This window comes from Furipterus horrens, unplaced genomic scaffold (assembly GCF_987537825.1).
Source record: "Furipterus horrens unplaced genomic scaffold, mFurHor1.1.pri manual_scaffold_4, whole genome shotgun sequence".
NCBI classification, from domain to species: domain Eukaryota; kingdom Metazoa; phylum Chordata; class Mammalia; order Chiroptera; family Furipteridae; genus Furipterus; species Furipterus horrens.
The window spans coordinates 8108371-8130509 of NW_028327174.1; the positions used below are offsets into that span (position 1 = coordinate 8108371).

General features: G+C 57.1%; 2 protein-coding genes across 3 annotated transcripts; both read left to right on the forward strand.

The window, feature by feature from the left end:
• Positions 1-7643, forward strand: SSTR3 (somatostatin receptor 3). Of its 2 annotated transcripts, none has more exons than XM_090275332.1 (3): positions 1-644; positions 847-999; positions 5149-7643. In XM_090275332.1, the coding sequence occupies exon 3, from the start codon at positions 5186-5188 to the stop codon at positions 6464-6466; it is 1281 nt and encodes a 426-aa protein (XP_090131458.1). In that variant the 5' UTR covers positions 1-644; positions 847-999; positions 5149-5185; the 3' UTR covers positions 6467-7643. The 2 variants fall into 2 exon arrangements, with proteins under 2 accessions (XP_090131458.1, XP_090131457.1); XM_090275331.1 differs by having other exon boundaries at positions 847-974.
• An 8290-nt stretch (positions 7644-15933) lies between these two features.
• On the forward strand, positions 15934-21861 carry C1QTNF6 (C1q and TNF related 6). Its single transcript, XM_090275333.1, has 3 exons — positions 15934-16051; positions 18562-18823; positions 21267-21861. The coding sequence occupies exons 2-3, from the start codon at positions 18568-18570 to the stop codon at positions 21812-21814; spliced, it is 804 nt and encodes a 267-aa protein (XP_090131459.1). The 5' UTR covers positions 15934-16051; positions 18562-18567; the 3' UTR covers positions 21815-21861.
• Positions 21862-22139: the final 278 nt, after the last annotated feature.

The following is a 22139-nucleotide window of genomic DNA, read 5'->3' on the forward strand; positions in this document are numbered from 1 at the left end:
ATGTCACCATCTGTGGCACAATCTTTCTCTGTCACTCTCTCTGCCACCCCCTCCTTCGCCTTCCTCCTTCCTCAATCTCTATCCCTGCTCTCTCGCCACATCTCTTCCTCTCTCCTCTTCTCTAGCTCTCTCTCCTCCTCCTTTTCTCCTCCCTGTCACGCATTTCTCATCACTCCCCCTCATTCTGGCTTTCCACCCACTCACTGTCCTCCCCCGCTTCTCTCCCTCTCTCTCCACCTCCGACCGACCTCCCTTTTCCCTCTGTCTCTATTGGCTCCTTATAGTCTCCCGTTCCCCATTTCCCTTCTTTCCTTGGGAGGCTTCTCCCTCCATCCTCACCCCAGGCTCCGGCTTACAGACCCCTGTCTGTGACCCTACCCTCCAGGACGTGTCCTGGAGATGAGGGGTGAAGCACCGGGCACCAATGGGAAGTCAGGGCTGGAGACCAGATGGAAGAGGCAGACGCGGCCACCGAGGGCCTAGGAGGGGGCCCGGGCTGCAAGGGGTCTATCTACAAGTGGGCCCTGTGTGCGGACCCTGGCTAAGTGGTGCGCTGGGGGCAGCTGGAGACTGTGCAGGGAGAGGGGGCAGCAGAATGGTAACCAGCTTGGCAGCAAGGAGGGGGTCCCTCACCCCACGGGCAGGTAAGGAGGCTGGGCCTGGGGTGGGGGCCTGGAGGGTGGGATCCTGGAACAACCCCCCTCTGTCCAGAATAAATTTGGGAGGTTGGGGCTGGTGGCTGGGAGAGGGAGGCAGGCCCAGAAAGGAAGGGGACTTTCCCATGACCTCTTGGTGGGTTGTGGGGGTGGGGGACATTAATCTTGGCATTTTGTACCACGATTCTAGAAGCTCAGAATCACAGCACAGCAGAGGGTCAGAGCTGGAAGAAGCCAGAGGCACTGTGTTGCTCGGTTTCCACGCCAGCTTTCCCGCGTCCCTGTCTGTGCTGCACACGGTGCTCCGCATGCTCCCAGGTAATCTTCACAACAGCCCCGTGAGGTGGGTACACGTGTCTTCATTTAATAGGAGAAAACTGAGGTCTGGAGGAAGGCAATGACTTGCCCAAGGTCACACAGCAGTTTGGCATCATCACTCAGTGGCAGAGCCTAAGCCCCAACCTAGGGCTTGTGGGATATGTTCCTGTAGGTCAGGTCCCAGGCCTGGGGTGGGAGTAATTCTGTCGACATGGACTAGCGCAATCTGGGGCCCCTTGGGGGAAGGCCTGAGGCACCCAAGGGCAAGCAGAAGGCAGTTCGCCAGGGCACGTCAGCCTGCCCCGTCCAGGGCTGTCCCACCCCTGCCTGACTCCTTTAAGCCCGATGTCTTCAGGGAAGCCAGCAGGGCCAGAGGGTACTGATGGTTTCAAGGCAGAGTGACCTGGGTTTGAATTCTGACCTCCCGTCCACCTGCTGAGAGGCCCTGTGCAGCTTACTGAACCTCTCTGAGCCTCAACTTCCGCCTCTCTTAAAAACCCTCCTTCACGGGCTGTGTAAGATTTTCCTCATGCAAGTTTGAGGCCTCCACCCCGGAGCTCTACTTGCTGAACTTCTTGGTCTATTCCTGTTTCATGAAGTTCTGGGTGCTGTGCTAGCTGCTGAGATTAAAGCAATCAATGGCTTGGGGTCCCTGCCCCCAAGAGCCAGCACTCGAGAGGGCAGAGGGTGGGGAGCAGACCACCGCGGAACCGCTGGGGTGTCTGGTAACCCAGAAAGCGCCATCCTGAACTGCTGTGGGGCTCAGCGCAGCCGCTCAGCCCCTCTGGGCTTCTGTCCTCTGAGGCATCCACCCCCAGCTTCCAGACTAGCTGTGCCAAAGATAAACCAGACAGGGAGGACAGTGCCTCCTCCCCCAGGAGGAACTAGATCATGCACAGAATTCCAGCTCCTTAAAGGGAAGACGGCACCTAAATGGCAGGTCTGGCTGCCACCGGCGCCCGCCAGAGAGCTGTTATTGCCCTAGTTTGGCACTCTGGCCCCTTGACCTTTGTCGGGGGAGATGGGCCCAGATAAGGGTGGAGGGCAGGGTGTCTTTTGAGGGGGCAGGGACTTTGCGGGGAGCTCATTCCTGGTACAAAGGCAGGGCCTGGTGAGTCCCCTCTCTTCCCACCAGGACTGTGTGTTAGTACATGTGCATGTGTGTGTGGGTGCACATGTGTGTGACCAGGCAGGAGGGAGACTGTCCTCGGAGCGCACCCCCAGCTTCCCGGGGGGCATCATCCCCACAGCCTGGCAATCACGTTTGCCCAGCTCACTGCTCCCCACCCCCTCCATCACTGAGCTGGATGGGCCACTGGGAGGGGATGCTCCAAAGAGGATCTGCACACGTGTCTGACCAGGCAGGAGGGAGACTGTCCTCGGAGCGCACTCCCAGCTTCCCGGGGGGCATCATCCCCGCAGCCTGGCAATCACGTTTGCCCAGCTCACTGCTCCCCACCCCCTCCATCACTGAGCTGGATGGGCCACTGGGAGGGGATGCTCCAAAGAGGATCTGCACACAGGGAGGCCAGGTGGGTGAATGCGTGTTGCAGGGCTCCATGGCCAAGGAGCCAGGACTCTGAGGACCCAGGTCCCACAATTCCGAGTCTAAAAAGAGCTGATTCCAGGATTTCTGAACTCTAATATTCTCTGATTCAAGGACACAGAGTCTACAAACCTTTGAGTCTACGCCTCAGTTTCAAGAATCCAAAATTCTCTTTCTAGGCCTCCAAGAGTCAGTACGGGGATTTGGGTCTATGCTCCTAATAGTTTGAGAGCCGGAGGCCAGCTGGGTGCCCTGACCAGGCGCGATGCTGAGGCAAGCGCCTGCCCCAGGCCTGGCCCCAGCCTGCCAGCCTGGGAAGCAGAGGTGGCTGGGGGATGGTCTTGAGGCTCCTCCCAGCTCTGCCGCTTCATAGCTATGTGACCCGAGCATGGGGACTCACTTGTGTTCCCTGTCTGTGTGTTGCCAGTGACAGACGCTAAAGCCTTCCTCATCAGACCCGTAGGGTGCACAGGTCACCACTTAGCCTGGAACCTGGCAACGGGGCTCAGTGTTGAAGAGCTGGCAACACTGTTAGGACGGCATGAACCCACTGTCCAGAGAGCCCCTCTCTTGGTGACATTGTCCCAGGCTTGGGGGGAGCTAGTGAGAAACGGGGTGCTGAGTGGCTTCATAGGCTGGGGAGTTTCTCCCTGAGCTTGGAGGAGCAGGGACAGGGACAGGAGCCAGTCAGCCTGGGGTCTCTTCAGGAGGAGCCACAGCCAGGGGGTTCTTTGCCATTGTCGGCACTGCCCTGCCTGGTGCTCAGAACCCTTGGGGGCCCCAGGCCTTCCAGCCTGGGGCACAAGCATACTCACCCACCCAGAGGTGTTTGCTCCGAGTTGGGACCCCTCCCCTTTCCAGGAGCTTTGCATCTGGAAAGTGGTGTCCGGATAGGGAAATGTGGACCCCAGGTTCAAACTAGAGGCAATCCAGGCCCAGTGTTAAGCTGGCAGGAAGATATTGGATATTGGCGGGGTGGGGGGAGAGGGTGGGGAGGGTGGGGAGAGCCGGGAAGTCCTGCTGGGGGAGCTAGCGAATCCTGAGGCAGGGGCCTTTCCCAGGGGGCCTGAACCTCCACTATCAGTCATTCACCCTCCCTTTGCATTAAGATTTGTCCACTCTGGTTCCTTTGACTCATCTGCGTGCTGCAGAGGGGCAGCTGGGAAACAGGGGACAGGTTCAAAGCCGAGTAAGAGTGCCTCTACAGTTACTGAGAGTGGAGTCTAGCCGGGGAGCCAGGAGGGGTCCCAGCTCCTCACCGAGCTGGGAGGTGGGATAAGAAAGGTGCTAACACAGTAAATGGCGGTGCTGCTTCCCACTGTGCTGGCGGTGCTGCTCTCACTGATACATCAAGACCCATCTGAAATGTCCTCTTAGGGAAGCCAGGCTTGCTGGTGCTGGGGGAGGTGGCTGTTCTTGGGCCTACCTCCAGTGTGCTGTGAATTTCCTCACCACGTCTCCCTCTCGGGGGAGAAGGGGCCCCAGTCACCCACACCCCAGGTTCATAGCCAGTCATCTTGGGCAGGGTCTCTGCAGGGGCAAAATGCGATGGGCCAAATGGGAAGGGTCCTCAAGGGCTCTGATTCCCAGGGGAGGGAATAGTCCTGAGCCCATGGTTCTTAATCTGATAAAAGCTCTGAACTTTAAGAGTCTTGGGGGTGGGGGTGGGGGAGTCATGAATGCCCTAAAGTTTGTCTAGAGACCCAAGGTCAAGGTTAAGGACCCTATGGTATGTAGCGGTGTTTTCAGATGAGAGGACTGAGACCTGTTGGTGGTATCTTAGTTCATTTGGGCTCCTGTAACAGGTCACTGTAGCCTGGGAGATGTATAAACAACAGAAATGTATCTCACAGTTCTGGAGCTGGAAGTCCAAGATCAATGTGTTGGCAGACTTCGTGTCTGGTGAGGGCCTGCTTCCTGGGTCATAGATGGTTATTTTTGCTGTGTCCCTCACATGGCAGAAGGGGCAAGGGAGCTCTCTGGAGCCTCCCTTTATAAGGACACTAATCCCATTCATGATGGCTCCACCCTCGTGGCATAATCACCTCCTAATGCCATCCCACTGGGGGTCAGGATTTCAGTATATGAATTCTGAGGGGACCCATTCAGTGTATAGCAGTGGGTGATCCACTTGGGGCTCTGCTGTCTGGGACCATCATATGTAGAAAGGACAAGAGTCGTTTTATGAAACAATATGACTGCATTGGGTTGCTGTGTCAAGTGCATAGGCATCAGAAATACTTGAAAGGCTTTGGGGTTGTCATCAGCCGATTGAATGATCCATTGATTCCTTCAGTGGACATTCGTGTAGCACTCACCCTGTGCACAGGTGGGGGGCGGGGCACAGTGAGGCATAGGTCAGTGCTGGTCCCTGCCCTTTGAAGCAAGGCAAGCCCGCATCCCTTAGCCATGATGATACAGGGTGGTCACTCTACCTCTCTGAGACTCAGTTTCCTCATCAGAGAAGTGGACATCCCTTGCTGGCTTACCTTGCTGGCCCCTGTCGTGAAGGAGCTGGTGCACGTCCAACTCTGGCCGAGCCCAGGTCTGGTGTGACGAAGGAGGGAAGGGAAGCTGAGAGACAGCTACCCTCTGACATGACCTGGCTGTGTCCTCTCCCCTCTCCAGGCCAATAGCTGACTGCTGACCGCCCTTCGCTCCAGCCATGGACACCCCTGGCTACCCTTCATCGGTGCCCACCACCTCGGACCCTGGGAACACCTCCTCAGCCTGGCTCCTGGAGGCCACCCTGGGAAATGTGTCTGCGGCCCCGAGCATGGCCGGGCTGGCCATCAGTGGGGTCCTAATCCCACTGGTCTACCTGGCCGTGTGTGTGGTGGGCCTGCTGGGCAACTCGCTGGTGATCTACGTGGTCCTGCGGCACATGGCCAGCTCGTCAGTCACCAACGTCTACATCCTCAACCTGGCGCTGGCTGATGAGCTCTTCATGCTGGGGCTGCCCTTCCTGGCTGCGCAGAACGCCCTGTCCTACTGGCCCTTCGGCTCCCTCATGTGCCGCCTGGTCATGGCAGTGGACGGCATCAACCAGTTCACCAGCATCTTCTGCCTCACGGTCATGAGTGTGGACCGCTACCTGGCGGTGGTGCATCCTGCCCGCTCGGCCCGCTGGCGCACGGCACCCGTGGCCCGCACCGTCAGCGCGGCTGTCTGGGTGGCCTCCGCTGTGGTGGTGCTGCCCGTGGTGGTCTTCTCGGGTGTGCCCCGGGGCATGAGCACCTGCCACATGCAGTGGCCCGAGCCGGCAGCGGCCTGGCGAGCTGGCTTCATCATCTACACGGCTGCACTGGGTTTCTTTGGGCCGCTTCTGGTCATCTGCCTCTGCTACCTGCTCATTGTGGTCAAGATGCGCTCAGCCGGACGGCGGGTGTGGGCGCCTTCGTGCCAGCGCCGGCGGCGCTCTGAGCGCAGGGTCACGCGCATGGTGGTGGCCGTGGTGGTGCTGTTCGTCCTCTGCTGGATGCCCTTCTACGTGCTCAATATCGTCAACGTGCTGTGCCCGCTGCCCGAGGAGCCTGCCTTCTTCGGCCTCTACTTCCTGGTGGTGGCGCTGCCCTACGCCAACAGCTGTGCCAACCCCATCCTCTACGGCTTCCTCTCCTACCGCTTCAAGCAGGGCTTCCGCCGGGTCTTGCTCCGGCCTTCCCGCCGTGTGCGGAGCCAGGAGCCGCCTGCTGGGCCTCCGGAGAAGACAGAGGAGGAGGAGGAGGAGGAGGAGGAGGAGGAGGATGGGGAGGAGGGTGGGGAGAAGGGGGCTGGGAAGCAGAGGGAAGAGAAGAGGAATGGCCGAGTCAGTCAGATCACACAGCCTGGCACCAGCGGGCAGGAGCTGCTGCCCAGACGTGCGGCCAGCAGGGAACAGAAGTTCCTGCCCGAAGAGCTCTCTGCCAGGGAGAAGTCGGGCACACTGCACATCAGCTGTGTGTAGGGGCCGGTGGAGGGCCAGCGTGGCCCCAGGATAGAGCAGAGGCTGTGGGTGTGCCTGGGGTATGCCACCCAAGGTGCCAGGGGCCCATGCTGGGATGTTCAGATCCCAATGCTGCTGAGACTCAATGTCTGGGCCTCATGTTCTCTTTTGTGACTCAGGGATGGGAGCAATTGGATGAGAAGACTGAAGGGACATTACCGCTGGGCCAGCCCTCCGGAGTGGGGCCCAGGTGAAGGGGATAGGTGCAGACTGGCTGTCCCCTTCGGACTCGGAGCATCCTGGTGGGTTGGCTTGAATCTTGGCCCTCAGAGAATAAACCAAGGTCTGGATTTTCTGGGCTCAGAGTCAGGTTCATAGGAGAGCAACTGGGGCCCAGGTGCACAGGGAGCTGGACCAGGATCCGTACAGAAGAAAGTCTTACCCCTGGAGGGAAGGGGTACGAGACTGCTCAGGGCTCTACCAGCTCTGCCCTCCTTGCTGCAAGGCCTCCAGCCAGCTCTTTCTTCTCTCTGGGCTGCAGGCTTTACCTGCTGAGCAAACCAATAACCTCCAGGCCCTCTTAGCTCAGAGGGTCAGGCCAGGACTCCTGTGCTCCTGGACACGAGGAGCAGAGGTGGGTTTGCCAAGATGCTCATTAAATCCAGCTGCCCAGTCCCTTACTGCTTTGGCTCATTAGAGACTGTATCTAATTTTGTACTTGTAAATTTTGTATTTCTTTTCTTAAAGAGGGATCCCAAAATGCATAAGCTTAGGCCACCCGAAGCCTAGCTCAGCCCCTGCTGAGGGCAGCCTACCAATCCCCAGAGCAGCTCACTGTGTATCTTGTGTCTCTGGGGGGTCTCTGCGTCTTTGAGAACTCTGGGAACCTCCTCAGAGGAGAAATCGTCCCTGTTCCTCCCCTCTCAGTGACCAAGGCAGGGTCTGACCCAGATGGACTGGCACAGAAGGGCAGAGGGTCTAGGCAGTGCTGAGAGGGGGGAGGAAGAAGAGGGAGAAGGATGAGCACAGATCTGTTCCATGACCTTGGAGCTGTTCTTGGAGCGTTTGGACTGAGCTCAGTTGCTGCATCAATGAAGCCACATGGCCCAATGCCAGTCTCAAGGAAACAATGCCATCAGGGCAGGAAAGCAAATGGTGTGAAAGGCGCAGGGCCCGCCCCCTTGAAGGCCCGTCAGGGCTGCGACTTGGTGGCTGCGCCAAGAAGCAAGGCCTGGCCGGTTGTGAGCAGGCCCATTGCCCCCTGGATCTCCCAGGGCTGCAGATTAGAAAATTCCAGGGAAAGCAAGACAAAAAATGGGACCACAGGGAGAGGCCACTGTCCACGGCGGGGCCTGGACCAGCCAGGACTCCCCCGGAGAGGTGACTGCTGAGAGCCACAGGGAGCCTGGCCCTGGGGAGGATGGTCCCTCTGGGTAAACCTCCTAACCCTCCACTCTGCAGAGGGCGAGGAGGGGTCCTTGGAGAAAGCACACAAACCACAGCTTGGGAGACCCACATCTTCAACACACCTCCAGGTCCTGGCTAGCCTTGACCTCTCTGGGCCTAAGTTTCCGGTCGTAAAATGGATGTGGTTGTCCCAGCTTGCTTGGCTCCTGGGATTTGGGGAGAAAGATGGGTCATGCCAAGTAAACTGCCATGCACATTGTAATGGGTGGGATTGGGGTGTAGCAGATTATAAAGTGGAGGTGGCCCCCCTGCCAGGTTTGGCTACACCCCCTTCTCCTTCATCCTACAACCTCTCTGTATCTGGCCCTTGGGGGTGAGGATACGACAAAGGTGGACTTGGGGGTCAGAGGCCAACGATCATGGAGGCAGGACTTAGGGGAATGTACAACCCCCTTAGGGGATCTGGGGGTCCAAGTAAAGAGGGCCCCCTCACATTCCAGCATTCCCTGGCCAGCCCTGCCTTCTTGATTCCTGGGGCAGGTGATCCTGTTCTGCAAGGGCGGCTGGGGGACCCCTTAGGGAAATCCTTTGCTGCTTCTGCCCCTAGCTCTAGTCAATAAAGATGGTGTCACATGACAACGGCCACCGCCTGCGCTGATTCTTTGCCAAGGGGTGTGTGTATGTATGGGCATCCATTCCCATCAGGACGCTCCCTGTATCCATCCCTCAGCTCTGCATCATGCCCAGGCCTCCCAGAGTCCTGGCCCTCCAAGGAACACAGAGGAGGCCCCTCGACAGGCCTCAACCTACAATGTTACAGACCTTGATGCAAAAGCAGTAGATACACTCTCTTCCTGTGTCCAAACCTCAAATCTCATGGAAGGAAGCTCATTGGTTCCAACTAGGTCACGTGGTGATCCCTTGCGACAATAACCGAAGACACAGTGGTAGAGTGCCATGCTTGGCCAGGTGTGGGTCATGTGACCGTCCTTCCAACCAGAGAGAAGGAAGAACTCTGTGATGAACAGTCTGGCCTTACCAATGGGGTAAGAGTTGGGTGGGGACAGACTACGATGGCAAAGAGAGGCAGGCAGGCAGCAGGGATAGCAGGCTGGGGAACGGAAGTACATACAGTCAGGCGCATAGTAGGTGCTCAGGGCATCTCAGCTGTAACCAGGGGTTTGCTGAGGGCTGTGTGGGAGTGATGCCTGGGCCAGGGTTCCCCCTCCTGCTACTGGACCCACAGCCCCCAAAGTTCCCTACAACATCGTGTGCCACTGTCTGCATGCTGTGTGCACGCGTGTGTACCTGTGTGTGTGTGTGTGTGTGTGTGTGTGTGTGTCCCTCTAGCCTTGCCCCTCCAGGCAGGGACTCTTCCTGATGCGTCTCTGTTGCCAGGGCCTGGCAGCACTGCGGGCCCTTCCTGTGAGTATTTGGAATAAATGAAAGAATAAGGAGAATTCCATTTCACAACCCCAGGGGGCGATTTTCACATTGTGACTCTAGTCGTCTCTGGATTTGTTAAAAAAAGGTGGTGACTCTGAATAAACAGGAAGTGGGGAGGAGCAAGGCGACAAAAGGAACTTGTATGGAGGTTTGGGGCTAGAATCTGTGGGTTATGAGAACCGCAAGGACTGGTGGGGGATGGGAGGCTCTGGGGTTGTGAGGCCGAGGCACAGGAAGGACTGGCGATGACCCTCCCTTCATGACTCTTCTTCTCCAGACAGCCAACTTGCTCAGACCCAAGACCTTCCCTTGAACCTGTCTCTCAGAGGTGGTTGCCAGGCAACAGCCTATGGCCACCATGTTCTGGACTGGACTTCATGCATCAGCGTCAGCATGAGAGGAGAGGAGCTGGGGGTCCGTAGGCCCTGCAGAAGGGGGTGGCTTCAGGCCATCCTCACCTACAAGGGGTTGGAGAGACAGAGGTCACTGTCCCCTGGTAAGGGAGCAGCCGGGGCTCCACAGACACAGAAGAAAACATTCTAAAAGCGCAAGGACCATGGGCTGTAACGTGAGGGGCTCTCCCAGGAGCTGCGCAGGGCCACGGTTCTGCCGAGATCTCAGGGTGCTCCCCTGTCACAGGCAGACCCTGGTGAGACTCACGGTGCATCTACTGGAAGGCTGTGAGGGAAATGCATCCCCTATAAGTCATGGGACCCGAAGCTGGGAGGGCTGGGCACTCACAGGCAGCCACACAAGTAAAGGTATCACTATCCAGTGAAGGAAGTGAGGTTTGTTCTGGGGGAGCATAACTATGGTAAGCGTTGGGAGGCAGTGTGCCAGGCGGAGGGACCTGCCTGCACTAAGGCCTGGAGGCTGGGGGAATGCAATTCAGGGATAGAGACAGTGTCAGACTGGACCTCCTAGAAGGTTCATTCCTGTTGAGGGTTGAATTGTGCCCAAACCCCAACTCCTATGTTGAATTCCTAGCCTCCAGTACCTGGGATGTGACCTTATTTGGAAATAAACTTCAAAGGCGGCTGGAGTCACAAGGCTGCAGACAGAAGTGGGTACGATGAGGTCATACTGCAGGAGGGTGCGCCCTAATCCAATAGGACCGGTGTTCTCTGGCAAGATTTGGACACTGGCCTGTGCACAGGGAAATCACAGGGACAATGCTTCTACAAGCCAAGGAACACCAAAGATTGCCTGCAAACCACCAGACGCTGGAAGGGAGGCCTGGAACGGCTCTCAGAAGGAAGCAGCCCTGCCTGACACCTTGATCTTGGACTTCCAGCCTCTGGAACTGAGAGAAAAGAAATTTCTGTTCCTTAAGCCACCTAGTCTGTGGTGCTTGGTTACGGCAGCCTTTGCAAACTAATGCAGTTCCCCACCGGCAATGGCCCCTCTGCTCCTGGCTCTTCGGGGCCCCGACGGACCAACTCGTTCATGCCTTCCTTCAACGGTGTTTATTGGGCAGCTGACAAGTGCAGCAAGCTGAAAGCAGAGAAATGCAAGGCTCGTCTTTCAGGAACCAAGATAAGAGAGAGAAAGAGAGACAGTTCTCAAGCCCCCGGCCCCCAACTCTGGAATTGCCTGAGCTTGAATCCCAGCTCATCCATTCACTGCTTGTTTGACCTTGAGCCATTTCATTAAACTTTCTGTGCCTCAGTTTCCTCTTCTCTGAAATGAGGATAAGAGCAGATGTTTCTATTGTTAGGAGGTTTAAATGAGGTAATATTTATAAACAGCTCAGAACAGTGCCTGGTGCATGGTAGGTGCCATGTGCTAAGTAAATGTGAGAAATGCTTTAGGCAGAAGCAAGGGCCCATCCATGGGTGGGGGGTGGCGGGCTTCTCAGGAGGGGTGACAGTCCAGCTGGGTGTAAAGAAGGAACTGGAGTTTGTGCACAGGGAAGGAGGTGTGGGAGGTGTTCAAGGCACTGAGAATAGCGCTGATATTCATTTAACAGCTGAGGACAGCGAGGCCTGCACAGGTCATGTGACTTGCCCAGGGTCACGGCACTAGAGCTAGAAGAAACCCTGTTTTCCTAGCCCCCAGATCAGTGTCTATAGTTTTTTAAAACTACAGAAATGAGGGTTGGGGTGTCAGGAGTGATGCTGGGGGTGGAGAGAGCTCTGAGACCACTGGGGCCAGTTCCTTGGTGGCCCCTGGGCAGTGGCAGGCAATGTCCTCAGGCAAGATCTAGCACGCACGAGGGGCAGCCCAGGCCCTATGGCACCTCAGCCACCACCTGCAGGCCTAGCCACTCTCCAGCAAGCCCTGCAGCCTTGGCGGGCCAGGGCAGTATGCACACAGGGGTGAATGACAGGCACCCACTCATGCACGTGTGTGAGTGTGGAGAGCAAGACCAGGCTCAGAAAAAGTACACAAGCCCCACTTGGCATTCTCCAGGGTCCCAGACACCTCAGGTCATGGCTCAGGCTTCTAGGGACACAGCCTGTAGGAGCCAGGAGTCCATGTCCTCTATGGCCATCTTATAAAGGTGGAGAATATGGGGCCCACAGTGGGACGTGGCCACTCTGTCCTGCTTTCTGCTTTAATGAGCAGGAAATATGTCAATATTTGCACATGGGAACTGCTGGCCTCGTTGCTCTTGGTCAACAAGCCCAGAGCCTGTTTGGTTTCTCCATCTGTAAGAAGAGGGGGTTCTGTCTGCTCTTCACACAGGGCGGGCCTCTCCTCTCTGGCCATCATAATAAAACGGGAGCGATTATGAGGAGGACAGAGCAAACACGATACACATTACAGTGGCAAGTGAGCTCTCAGCCTCACAGTCAGGTTCTAACCCCAGCGCCACCACTTCTTAGATCTGAGTGCCTTTGGGTTAGCCTGGGAACCTCCTGGATCCTCACTTTCCTCATCCATAAAATGGGCTCCACATCCCCATCTAACAGGACTGTCGCAGGATCCTGTGCTCTGTGTCCCGCAGGGGGCGCCAGAAACCTCCATCACCTCGCAGCTTCATTCGGGCGGACTCGGCTCTATTCAAACACACTCGGGTGCGTTCGGTCAAACTCGGCAATGTTCGGTCAGACGCACTGGGTTCGGCTCTGTTCGGTTAGCCTCGGCAACACTCGGCAACACTGGGTTCTACTCGGTCAAGCTCGGTTTTGTTCGGTTCTGTTCGGCTCAGCTCCGCGCTGGAAGCGCGAAGGCCCCTCCCCTGCGCCCCAGCTGTTCCTCCCTCGCTCGTGTGCGTCTCGCTGTCCGGAGAGAGGCTCGGAAGCCGGAACAGAGACTCTGCTAGGTTTTTGCACTGACGGGTTGGGATTAGCCGAGAACTGAGCGGTGCTGAGCTTGGCCACGAACGGCGGCTGTCTTTCCCCAGTGCTTGAGAATGGAGTGGGTGGTGATGGAGGGGCTCCCGGGGCCTGGGCTAGAGGTGTCACTCCTCTTAATTCTGCCGAGAGAATGAGGGGAGATAGGCGCTGCCACTAATCGGCCGTAGGGAGGGAGCCAGTTGCGGCTCCTGTTTCCCCGAGCCTCAGTTTCCCGCTCTGTAACAATTAACAGGATCCAGAGGGCCTGGGATTGCGCTGGCTTTTCCCTTCTTTGGGCCTCTTGGGGATTCAGTTTCCTCTTCTGTAAAGTGGGATAAATCACCCAGTTCGGTTTAACACATTTTGGGTCGATCAGTCATGGGTTGCAGAAAGCCCAGGATGGAGAAACTGAGTCCAGAGAGTGAAGTCCACCCAGCTAGTCAAAGGAGGGGCTCAGAAGCAATAGGAAGCTTATGCGAGAGGCAGGGTCCCACTGGACCCTCTGCCCACTTTGCGGGGAGTGGAGTTTGGAAGAGCAAGTGAGGGATGGGCGCCCCAGTCTCAGTACCCTCGCCTACAGCTCCCTAAGAAGGGGATGGCACCGGTGGGATGCGGTGGGTGCCAGGTTGGATGGGAGCATCCCAGGCCGTCAGACGCGACCGTTCTCTCCCCACTTGGTGGCGCTCACGGTTCCCTTTGTTTAGTTTCTTAACTGGTTACTGTCCTTGAACAGCTGGATCACTGACTTGCCCGGTCACAACTGGCGTATCTGATTCCAGGAATCATCTGGATCTCTCTCCTTTTTGGACAGGCACACGTTTAATTTCTTAAATACACGCAGGATTCCCGTGGCTTTGTCAGCACTGACTAAAATGTCACAATTTTTATACCTTCTCCCAACCTTGGCCTGGAAGATGAATGTTTCTAGGAGCTGGGTTAGTGAGTCTATACTTCACTTTCCACATCTGTGTGCGTGAGCAGAATGGGCTCGGTCCCTCACCACATCCAGGGTTTAACTGAGAAGCACCCACTGGGCGTCCCACCAGTCTTTTCCAGTGGCCTTGGCTTCCTCACTTCCCTCATGCCCAGAAGTAGGGAGACATGCCCAAGGTCACACACAGGGAAGGCGATGGAGCTGAGACATCACGAAGCTTTGTGTGCCCCAGGGCTGGAGCTCTCTTTCCAAGCTACCTGGCCTGCTGGGGAGATCCTTGGAATGGTTTGGAGACCCAGGGGTGATGCACAAATGGAGGGGGTTTAGGTATGGTGTGCGTGCCCGTGGGAGGAAAAATATTACATTAGAATATTTCTGCGCTCTTGTCTGCCCTGTCCCCAGCCAACTGCCCTGCACCGAGGGGGACAAGGGGCCCTTTTCCTGGAGCATCGATGTGGCTGGGGCCAAAGGAGCTGGCCTTAGACCCTGGAGAGTCAGACTCCTTTCCAGGGGTCAACCTCCTCACCCATTAAGTGGGATGAGCAGCCTTCCCTGCAGAGGGGCAGTTGAGTGGGCATGGAGCCCAGTGCTGGCAAATAAGAGGCCCTGACCAAATCATTCCTGTGTCCCTATCCTGCTTCTCCCCACCCCCCCATGCGTTTTTCCTTCCCATCCCCCCTTTCTCAGATGCCAGGCTTTCCAAGCCAGAGCGCTCAGAGACAGCCAGCTGTCTCCTGCTCTGGGCTGCTGACTAGGCTCTTTCCCTGGTGGCAGCAGAGAGGAGGTGGGGGTGGGGTGAGAGGGTGGCTCCCCTTGGCTCCTTCCCTCTGCAGCCCTGGCTGTGGGCCCTGGGAGTGCCGCCCGGGGCAGGGCCACACAGAGGCCACAGCCAGTGTGGACCTGGCAGTTTTCCCAGCAGCCAGAGTCCTTCCATCTGCTTTCCTTTGGGCCCCCTTGGGCCCCTGAATAGGCCTGGGGGGCTCAAAGTGGGCTTGGGAGGGAGAAACAGCACAAAGCCAGGCTTTGGGAGAGTCCGGCTCTCGTTCCAGCTTGGACTCCTGTCAGCTGTGTGACCTGGAGACAGAGGCTTGTCCCTGTGGGACAGATTAAGGAATTGGATTAGATCATTTCTAAGGGTCCTTTCAGGCCTGGATAGTCTGCTGTTTGATTGTCTCCCAGACTAATAGGACAACAGGCCCAGAGATGACAGCTTGTCAAGGACACAGCCCAGTGGCTCTTCCATCCTCCACAACCATGCCTATCTGTGAGTGGGGACCAGATCGGTTTAGGGGCCCAAACCCCAGATTTCAGTAAATCCCCCTAAGATCTCTGCACTCCTGCACATCCTGAGGGTGATAATGTCACTACCTCTCTCTTCCCAGGTGCCCGTTGTGCCGTCGCGGGAACTCCGGTGAGATGGAGAGCACTTCCACTCTGTAGGGTTGCACTTCCTCTTCACTAGCTGTGTGACCTTGGCCAAGTCACATCAGCTCCCTTTTCCAAGGCTGTGATGGGAATCGTTGAAATAATGGATGTGAAGACCCTTTGGGTACCAGGAGCCCCTGCACAGACGAGGCCTGCCCAGGGCGGCAAGTACTCACCAAGTGCAGAATGAGAGGGTGCAGGAGGGCAGGGGACATTGTCTTTGCATGGGGTTCTCTGGCTGCAGAGAATCAGGGCACAGCCTTTCTAAACCTCCTGCAGCCTAACCAGAAGGAAGCTGAGGCAGGCACACTATGTAGGCTGCCCTCCTGTGAACTTCTGGGGGCCATTTCCCCAGGAGCAGGGGCTCTAGCAGGCCAGGAGAATGAATCAATCATGGCAAGCTTCGGAGCAGAGGAGAAGGACTTTGGCATCCATTGGGGTGGGGACTTGTTCTGGCTGATACCCCAGCAGGTGACATCTTCACTCAGCAAACCTTGATCACGCCTCCCCTGTGTCTGGCAGGGCTGGGGCTGGGGAGTGGAGTTCTACAGACACCCAGGCCGTCACTAACTAGTGGCTGGTAGTACCAGGATTTGAACCTGAGGCTGCTGGGCTGGAGCTGGTGCCCTCTCCACTCCAGCTTAAACTGGAGCCCCCCTGGCAGCAGGATTCCATAGCTGTTCCCCCTTCCAGAGCAACTTAAGAGGGGCTCCTGCCCCTCCCCCTCCTCAATTTCCCTGCCAGCACATCGGGGCCTCAGATCCCTTCTGGCTCTGACTTTATCGGGCCTCTGAATCCAACAAGACCCCACCGGACCACCAAAGAGTTAAGCGAAGGAAACCCAGAGCACTCTTCATTTTGCCAGAACCCAACGGCTGGATGGGAGGGAGCCAGGAGGAGGGCAAGTGGGAAGCCAGCTCAGCCCTCTCCCTCCGCCCACCCTCCCTCTCTCCTCCCTGTCGCCCTGCCTCCGTCCCTTACTCCCGCCCTCCTCAGCTGGGCCTGGGGGTCTGGGCCGCCAACGAGTGATTGCTGCAGACATGGGCATAGGAGCCAGAGGCTGACCCGAGGCCCGGGGTCCGGGAGCCGCTGGGCAAGGCTGCAGGACTCAGGGTGAGTGATGGAGGTCCTGCACGTCCCAAGGCGGGGCTGGGCGCCCACCGCCCGCCCACCGAGGAGGAGGTTGGGGTCAGAGCCTGGAATTCCATTTCTCCTTCCTCTTCCTGGATTGTCTCTGGCCCGGCGCTGTCCTGTGGCTAGCCCCTCCAGGCTCTCCGTTCCCTCCTGTGACTAGGACCTTAGCTCCTGGTGCGGGGCTGCCCTGTGCCGCTCCTGGCTTGTGCCCTCCACCCCTGCTGGGGCACTCAGCAGTGCCTGGCCCTTCCCCTGACCCCAAAGGGACCCTAGCTCCTGAGTGGAGGCAGCAGGGACCCTTTAACCACTCCTAATGGCCTGGTCCTTTGGGCTCCTTTGCCTGGCACCCTCCCCCATGGTCAGTTAGTGATCCTGGCTGTCGTTACTACTACTTTTGTTAAAGTCTGCCTTGCTTCCTGCTTCCTGTCCCCCAGGTCACAGTTCACACCTCAGAACTTGTGACTGTGACCTAGCTGGGGCCAACAGAAAGGTCCCCAAACTGAGCCCATCCTCCGGGAGAAGTTCTGCTCTTCCTTGCACTGACCTGGGCAGGCACTGGGACGAGGTTGCGCTGGGCGTGGAAGGAACACACTTTGTATTGCTTGTGTATCCTCCCAGACCGCCGGGGAGGAAGGGGTGGTCCCATGTCCTTGTGAATGCGGAGGAGCTGGAAGCCCAGAGGGTCAAGCCGCCAGCCCTAGGTCCCACAGCTTGTAAACCGTCCTGGCACTTCGAGTCTGACTCCAAGGCCTCACCTTTTCCCACAAAGCCACATCTGGCCAGGAAAAAGAAGGGATTTTTGCTTTTCTCAAAACCACTGGGATGTATAATTTACAAAGAAAAGGCGAGGATAACAATCTTGGACAGGGAGGGTGTTGATCTGTGAGGATCTGACCTTATTGAGCAGAATTGGGAAAGTGGACCAGGGTATGGAGAGAGGAGCTGGGGAATGGTCACCTCCAGGAGGGGTGATGGCTTGGGAAGCTGCCTGGCACCGCCCCCCTTCTGCTCCTCACTAGCCCCAGGGAGGGGGAGGTGTTCAGGGGAGGGCTTCTGCCCCTTTACTATCTAGCTCTTACCACAGTGCTCAGCAGAGATAGGGTGGCATTTAAAATAATAATTTTACCTCCCCTACACGTATTAACCAGAGAAAAATATTTTTGAATTGTACTAAATGTTAAAGAAGAACAAAAAGGAAATAAACAAAGAAACGCCAGAAGTGTAAAAAACCAGTCTAGTTTCAGAAGCGGAGTTTCTGATCCTGCGATAACTCGGTAACTCGGCGCCAGCCCCCAAAGGCTGCCACCACCTCAAAGGCTCTTGCCGGGCTTCCTGCCCACCCAGCCCCTGCCTGCCTTCAGTGGCTGGTGTCCAGGCTACTTCCTGCCCCTCTCCAGGAACTCCGGATCCCTTCTTTATGGCCAAGGCCAAAACAGATTCTCATAAACCCTTGTGCTTCTCTGATCCTTTTGAATTTTCCAGATGGCTTAGTCCTCCCTCTTAATTCCAATTTACCACCTTGGCAGCTGATTGGCAGATCTCGTATGATTGACACAACTGCTTCCCAATGACCCAACTCTCCTGAGGCTCCCCTGCAGGGCTTCTGTGTAAAGTTACCCTGTAGGTTGCCAACTGCACAATGATGCCAAGAGGAGGTAGGCTGACACCTGCCTTGCCAAGTCCCACGCTCTCAGCGGGCGCATTCTCTTTTGTTTCTAATTTGTCCCTCCCCAGGAGCGCCTTCCTCTACCCTTGCACAAAGGCACTGTGTGAGGTCAGCGGTGGCCTGCAGCCTGTGACTCAGCATACCTACTCCTGACTGCTCAACTATGTAATAACACCAGCAGCACGCAGAACCCCGTGCGTGTGTGCGTTTTCTCTGATGGAAGTTGCTACCTGTCTGCTAGAACAAATGACCTTTCCCAGCTCCTTCATCAGGACCGTTGTGTTCCTGCCCCAGACCCTGCGCTCAGCCTCGTGTCCCCTCTCCCACAGAGCAAGCCTGTGTTTGCGTTGGTCCCAAAGGCCCTCTGACCTGTCCATGGCAAGAAAATAAGCCAGAGGGAGGTGGGAGGGTGGGAAGAGCATTTTACAATCTCAGTGGTTATAACACAGGGGCAGCAGGAGCTCCTTCCCTCACCCTACCCCCACTCCCACCCCGCCCCTACAGGGAGCCTTCTTTGCTCTTGGCTGTGGTTCTTTTTAGAGGGGCTTCCTCCTTTGGGGCCCTTATGGGGCAGAGCCTCTGGGGACTGGGCTGCTTCTGGGAGACTTAGCCTGCAGGCCCTACCCTGCCACAAGTCTGTGTGACCTTGAAAAACGTGCTTGCCTGTGTAGACCTCAGTGTTCTTGTCTGTTAAATGGGGTCATGGATGCTCCCTCCCCGAGTTCTGTCTGGACTGCACCTGCTGTGGGTGGCAGCACCCACGCTGGGCATGGGCACAGTGGACATGGTAAGCTATACTTCCTTTCCTCCTTCCCTGCTTCAGGTCACCATGGGGATAGCTGCCCTAGACGTCCTCTGGGCAGTGCTCCTGCTCCCTCTCTTGGTGTTTGGGGTCCCCACGGAAGAGCCCACCTCTGGGGAAGCTGTGGCCTCCAATCTCCCTGGGCGCTGCCGATGGTGCTGTGACTCTGACTCTGACTCCGAGGACCACCTGGCCCCTGCCGATGTGTCCTCAGTCTCTCCGTCCACCCTTCCGTATGTGTTGCCTGAGGTCAGGCCCTACATTAACATTACCATCCTGAAGGGTGAGTACCCACACGTGGCTCATGTTGGACTGGCCTAATTGGGGACAGGGAGGGCACGGGGCCTCTTCCGGGCCTGGGGAAGTGAGGTGGAGGAAGCAGGAGAAACCAGGACACAAAATTGTTCCAGACCCTTCTTTTCATGCACACATTAATTGAGTACCTACTATGTGTCAGGACTGTTCTGAATTCTGGGGCTGGAGCATGAACAAATAAGACTGAGATACCTACTGCCATTGAGTTTCCATTCTAGTGGGGGAGGCAGACAGAAATAAGCATACTACCCAAGTTAATGAGACAATGTTTGGTGGTGATAAATGCCATGGAAATGACAAGATGGGGCAGGGTAAGGGACATTGGGGGTGCAGGTTGCTTATCAAACAGGGTGGTCAGTTGTCGCTGAAAAGGTGAGGGAGAAGCTATGTGTATCTGGGGAAGAGCATTCCAGGCAGTGAGAACAGCAGGTGCAAAAGCCCTGGGGTAGAAGTGGGCCTGGGGTTTTTAAGGAACAGGGGCAAGGGAAGGAGCTGAAATTAAGATGAGTGAGATGGGGAACAGGGGAGAGACCTGATCTGACTTTGGTTTCAAATGGGTCCCTCTAAAGTCCTGTGGAGAATAGATGGCAGGGGAAAGGGTAGAAGCAGGGAGATCCGCAGAAGGCCACTAGGGCCATGAGGGTGAGCGCTGGCTCCTTCTCCTCTAAGTCAGGCCTGAAGGAAGCTACTTGTGTGTCTGATTGAGGACTGTGCTCTGCGGGGGCTAGGGTCAGGCCCTCAACATCTTTCACCTCCATTTTTTCTCACAGCAACCCCAGGGTTGGTCCTTTGTCATTCCTCCCTCCCACTTTGCAGATGGGGAAACTGAGCCTCCGAGAGGGGAGGAGCTCTCCTGGGGTCGCACAGTTATCGGGCAGAGTCAGGATCTGTCCCTAGGGTCTCCACAGGGCCACTCCACCCCACAGCCAGGTGTGGGCTGGTGTCTGAGACCTTCCTGCCTTCGGATTTCCTAAGTGAAGACACCTGCCTTCCTCACTCCCCTTTCCCTACCATCTCATAAATCACAGCTTCCCCAAGGCTCACAGAGCCTCTATGTAAGGTTGGCGGGTGCCTGGTTGCAGACGATAACTCTCCCACACTGTCCTCCCCACAAACCCCATGTCACTGCTCCTGGGCCAGGCTTAGCTGCTCACTGGGGTGAGTGGGCAGCCCACTGTCGCAGACGGCACCCGGCCGGCATCAGGAGCCCCAGGTCCAAGCCTCAGATCTTCAACTACCCTGCTGTGTGGGTCGGGCTGGTCTCTCCCTCCCTGGGCTCCTGCCTCGTTTGTAAAAAGGAGAAGGTGACCCGCTCCTATAACTACCCTTCACCTCCTCCCCCAAGTAGTCTGCAAACTGTAAAGTGCGGTGCACATGCTGGGGCGGCTAATTCTCCAATGAGTCCATTGAGCCAGACCTCAGCAGAGCTGCGACCCCCCTCACCCCTTCTCCTTAGGCTTCTCCTCCAAGGGCGTGTGTCCTCCTTTTGGCTCCTTCCTCCACTCCTTCCTGTATTGCCATGGTCACAGGGGACCCAGGAAAACACAGGGTGGTGTTGTTCACTCAAACGGCTGCAGCTCGTGGTACCGTTTCCGGCTCTGTGACAGGCAGCAGGGAAATATTTGGGATCAGGTCCCTCAAGACATAGGTGGCCACCTGCTTCTCATGTTGAAGGTCAGCCTGGAACAAGGGCTGAGCAAAGGGGTGTCTGCCTGGGGATCAGGGTGGTTGCTGCCAGACCCCAGGGCAGCTGGAGGTGGACCAAGCAGCCAGCGCTGGGTGAACTGTCCTGCTTCGTATCTGCAGCATTTGCAGCGCGCTTTCCCACGCGGCATTTTGTTGAGAGCTCACAGACACCCCTGTGAGGTGGGCACGACCCTGGTCACACAGTGGGGTATAATGGCAGCCAAGGGCTGTCTGGCTCCTAACCCGGGCATTGCCCTCCAGGTGGGCAGAGGTATTTTCCCTGGTTCCTTCCCTGGGTTGGAAATGCAAAGTGCACCTGCCGTCCCCGCATCCCCACTGGAGTGTGGCTGAGTGAAGCAGGGGGAAGGGGGTGCTGGGCCTGGCCTCCCGCAACCCACAGTTGGACCTTCACTGGGACCTTCACTGCTCGGGGGAGGGGAATAGGTGGGTGTGGAGACACACTGTGTCATTGGAGTCCTATTTCTCCTGCTCCTGAGCTGTGTGACCCTGGGTGATCAGTTAACCTCTCCGTGAGCAGAAACAGGCATGGTGTCTTCTTTAGAGAGGCATTTAGGGAGGCGATACCTGGCATGTAGTAGGTGCTCAATAAATGCTGGCTTCTGCTCTGGACAGGGGCAGAGCCCTCTGCAAACAAGTGTAGGTACCCCCCTTTGTTAAGCCCGGGGGCTCAGGTACCTGCCCTGACTTCTCCCTTGTTCCCACAGGTGACAAAGGGGACCGAGGCATGCTGGGCACACCTGGGAAGCTGGGCAAGGAGGGCCCCCGGGGAGACCGAGGCCCGCAGGGCACCAAGGGCGACAAGGGGCAGGCGGGCGGCCCCGGCAGCCCGTGCCAGACCCGCTCCTCAGCCTTCTCTGTGGGCCGCAAAACGGCCCTGCACAGCAGCGAGGGCTTCCAGCCCTTGCTCTTCGACACGGTCTTCGTCAACCCAGACGGGCACTTTGACCTGGCCGCGGGCCGCTTCGTCGCCCCTCTGCGTGGCCTCTACTTCTTCAGCCTCAACGTGCACAGCTGGAACTTCAAGGAGACCTACGTGCACGTCATGCACAACGAGGAGGCTGCCGTCATCCTGTACGCGCAGCCCAGCGACCGCAGCATCATGCAGAGCCAGAGCGTGATGCTGGCCCTGGCGCCGGGCGACCACGTCTGGGCGCGGCTCTTCAAGCGCGAGCGTGAGAACGCCATCTACAGCGACGACGTCGACACCTACATCACCTTCAGTGGCCACCTCATCAAGCCTGAGGACGATTAGTGCCCCCGGCAAGGCAGCGCCCGTGCGGGTCCCATCCCCCGCAGGGCCTTGGGTTGCACCTCTGTAGACAGGCGCATTGGCCGGCCTTCCGGGTAGCTCTTCCCTTCTTTCCTCCCCTCCCAGTCTGTTTATACTGCGCTCCTCTCTTGGACATATTTTAAGAAGTCGTCTAACCTAAATATTCTAGAACTTTCCCTACCTTTTATACCAGCCATTTTCAAACTTGAATGTGCGCAGGAATCACCTAGGGATCCTGCTAAAACGCAGGTTCTAATCCCGCAGGCAGGGAGTGGGCCCAGGGTTCTGCACTTCTAATAAGTTCCTG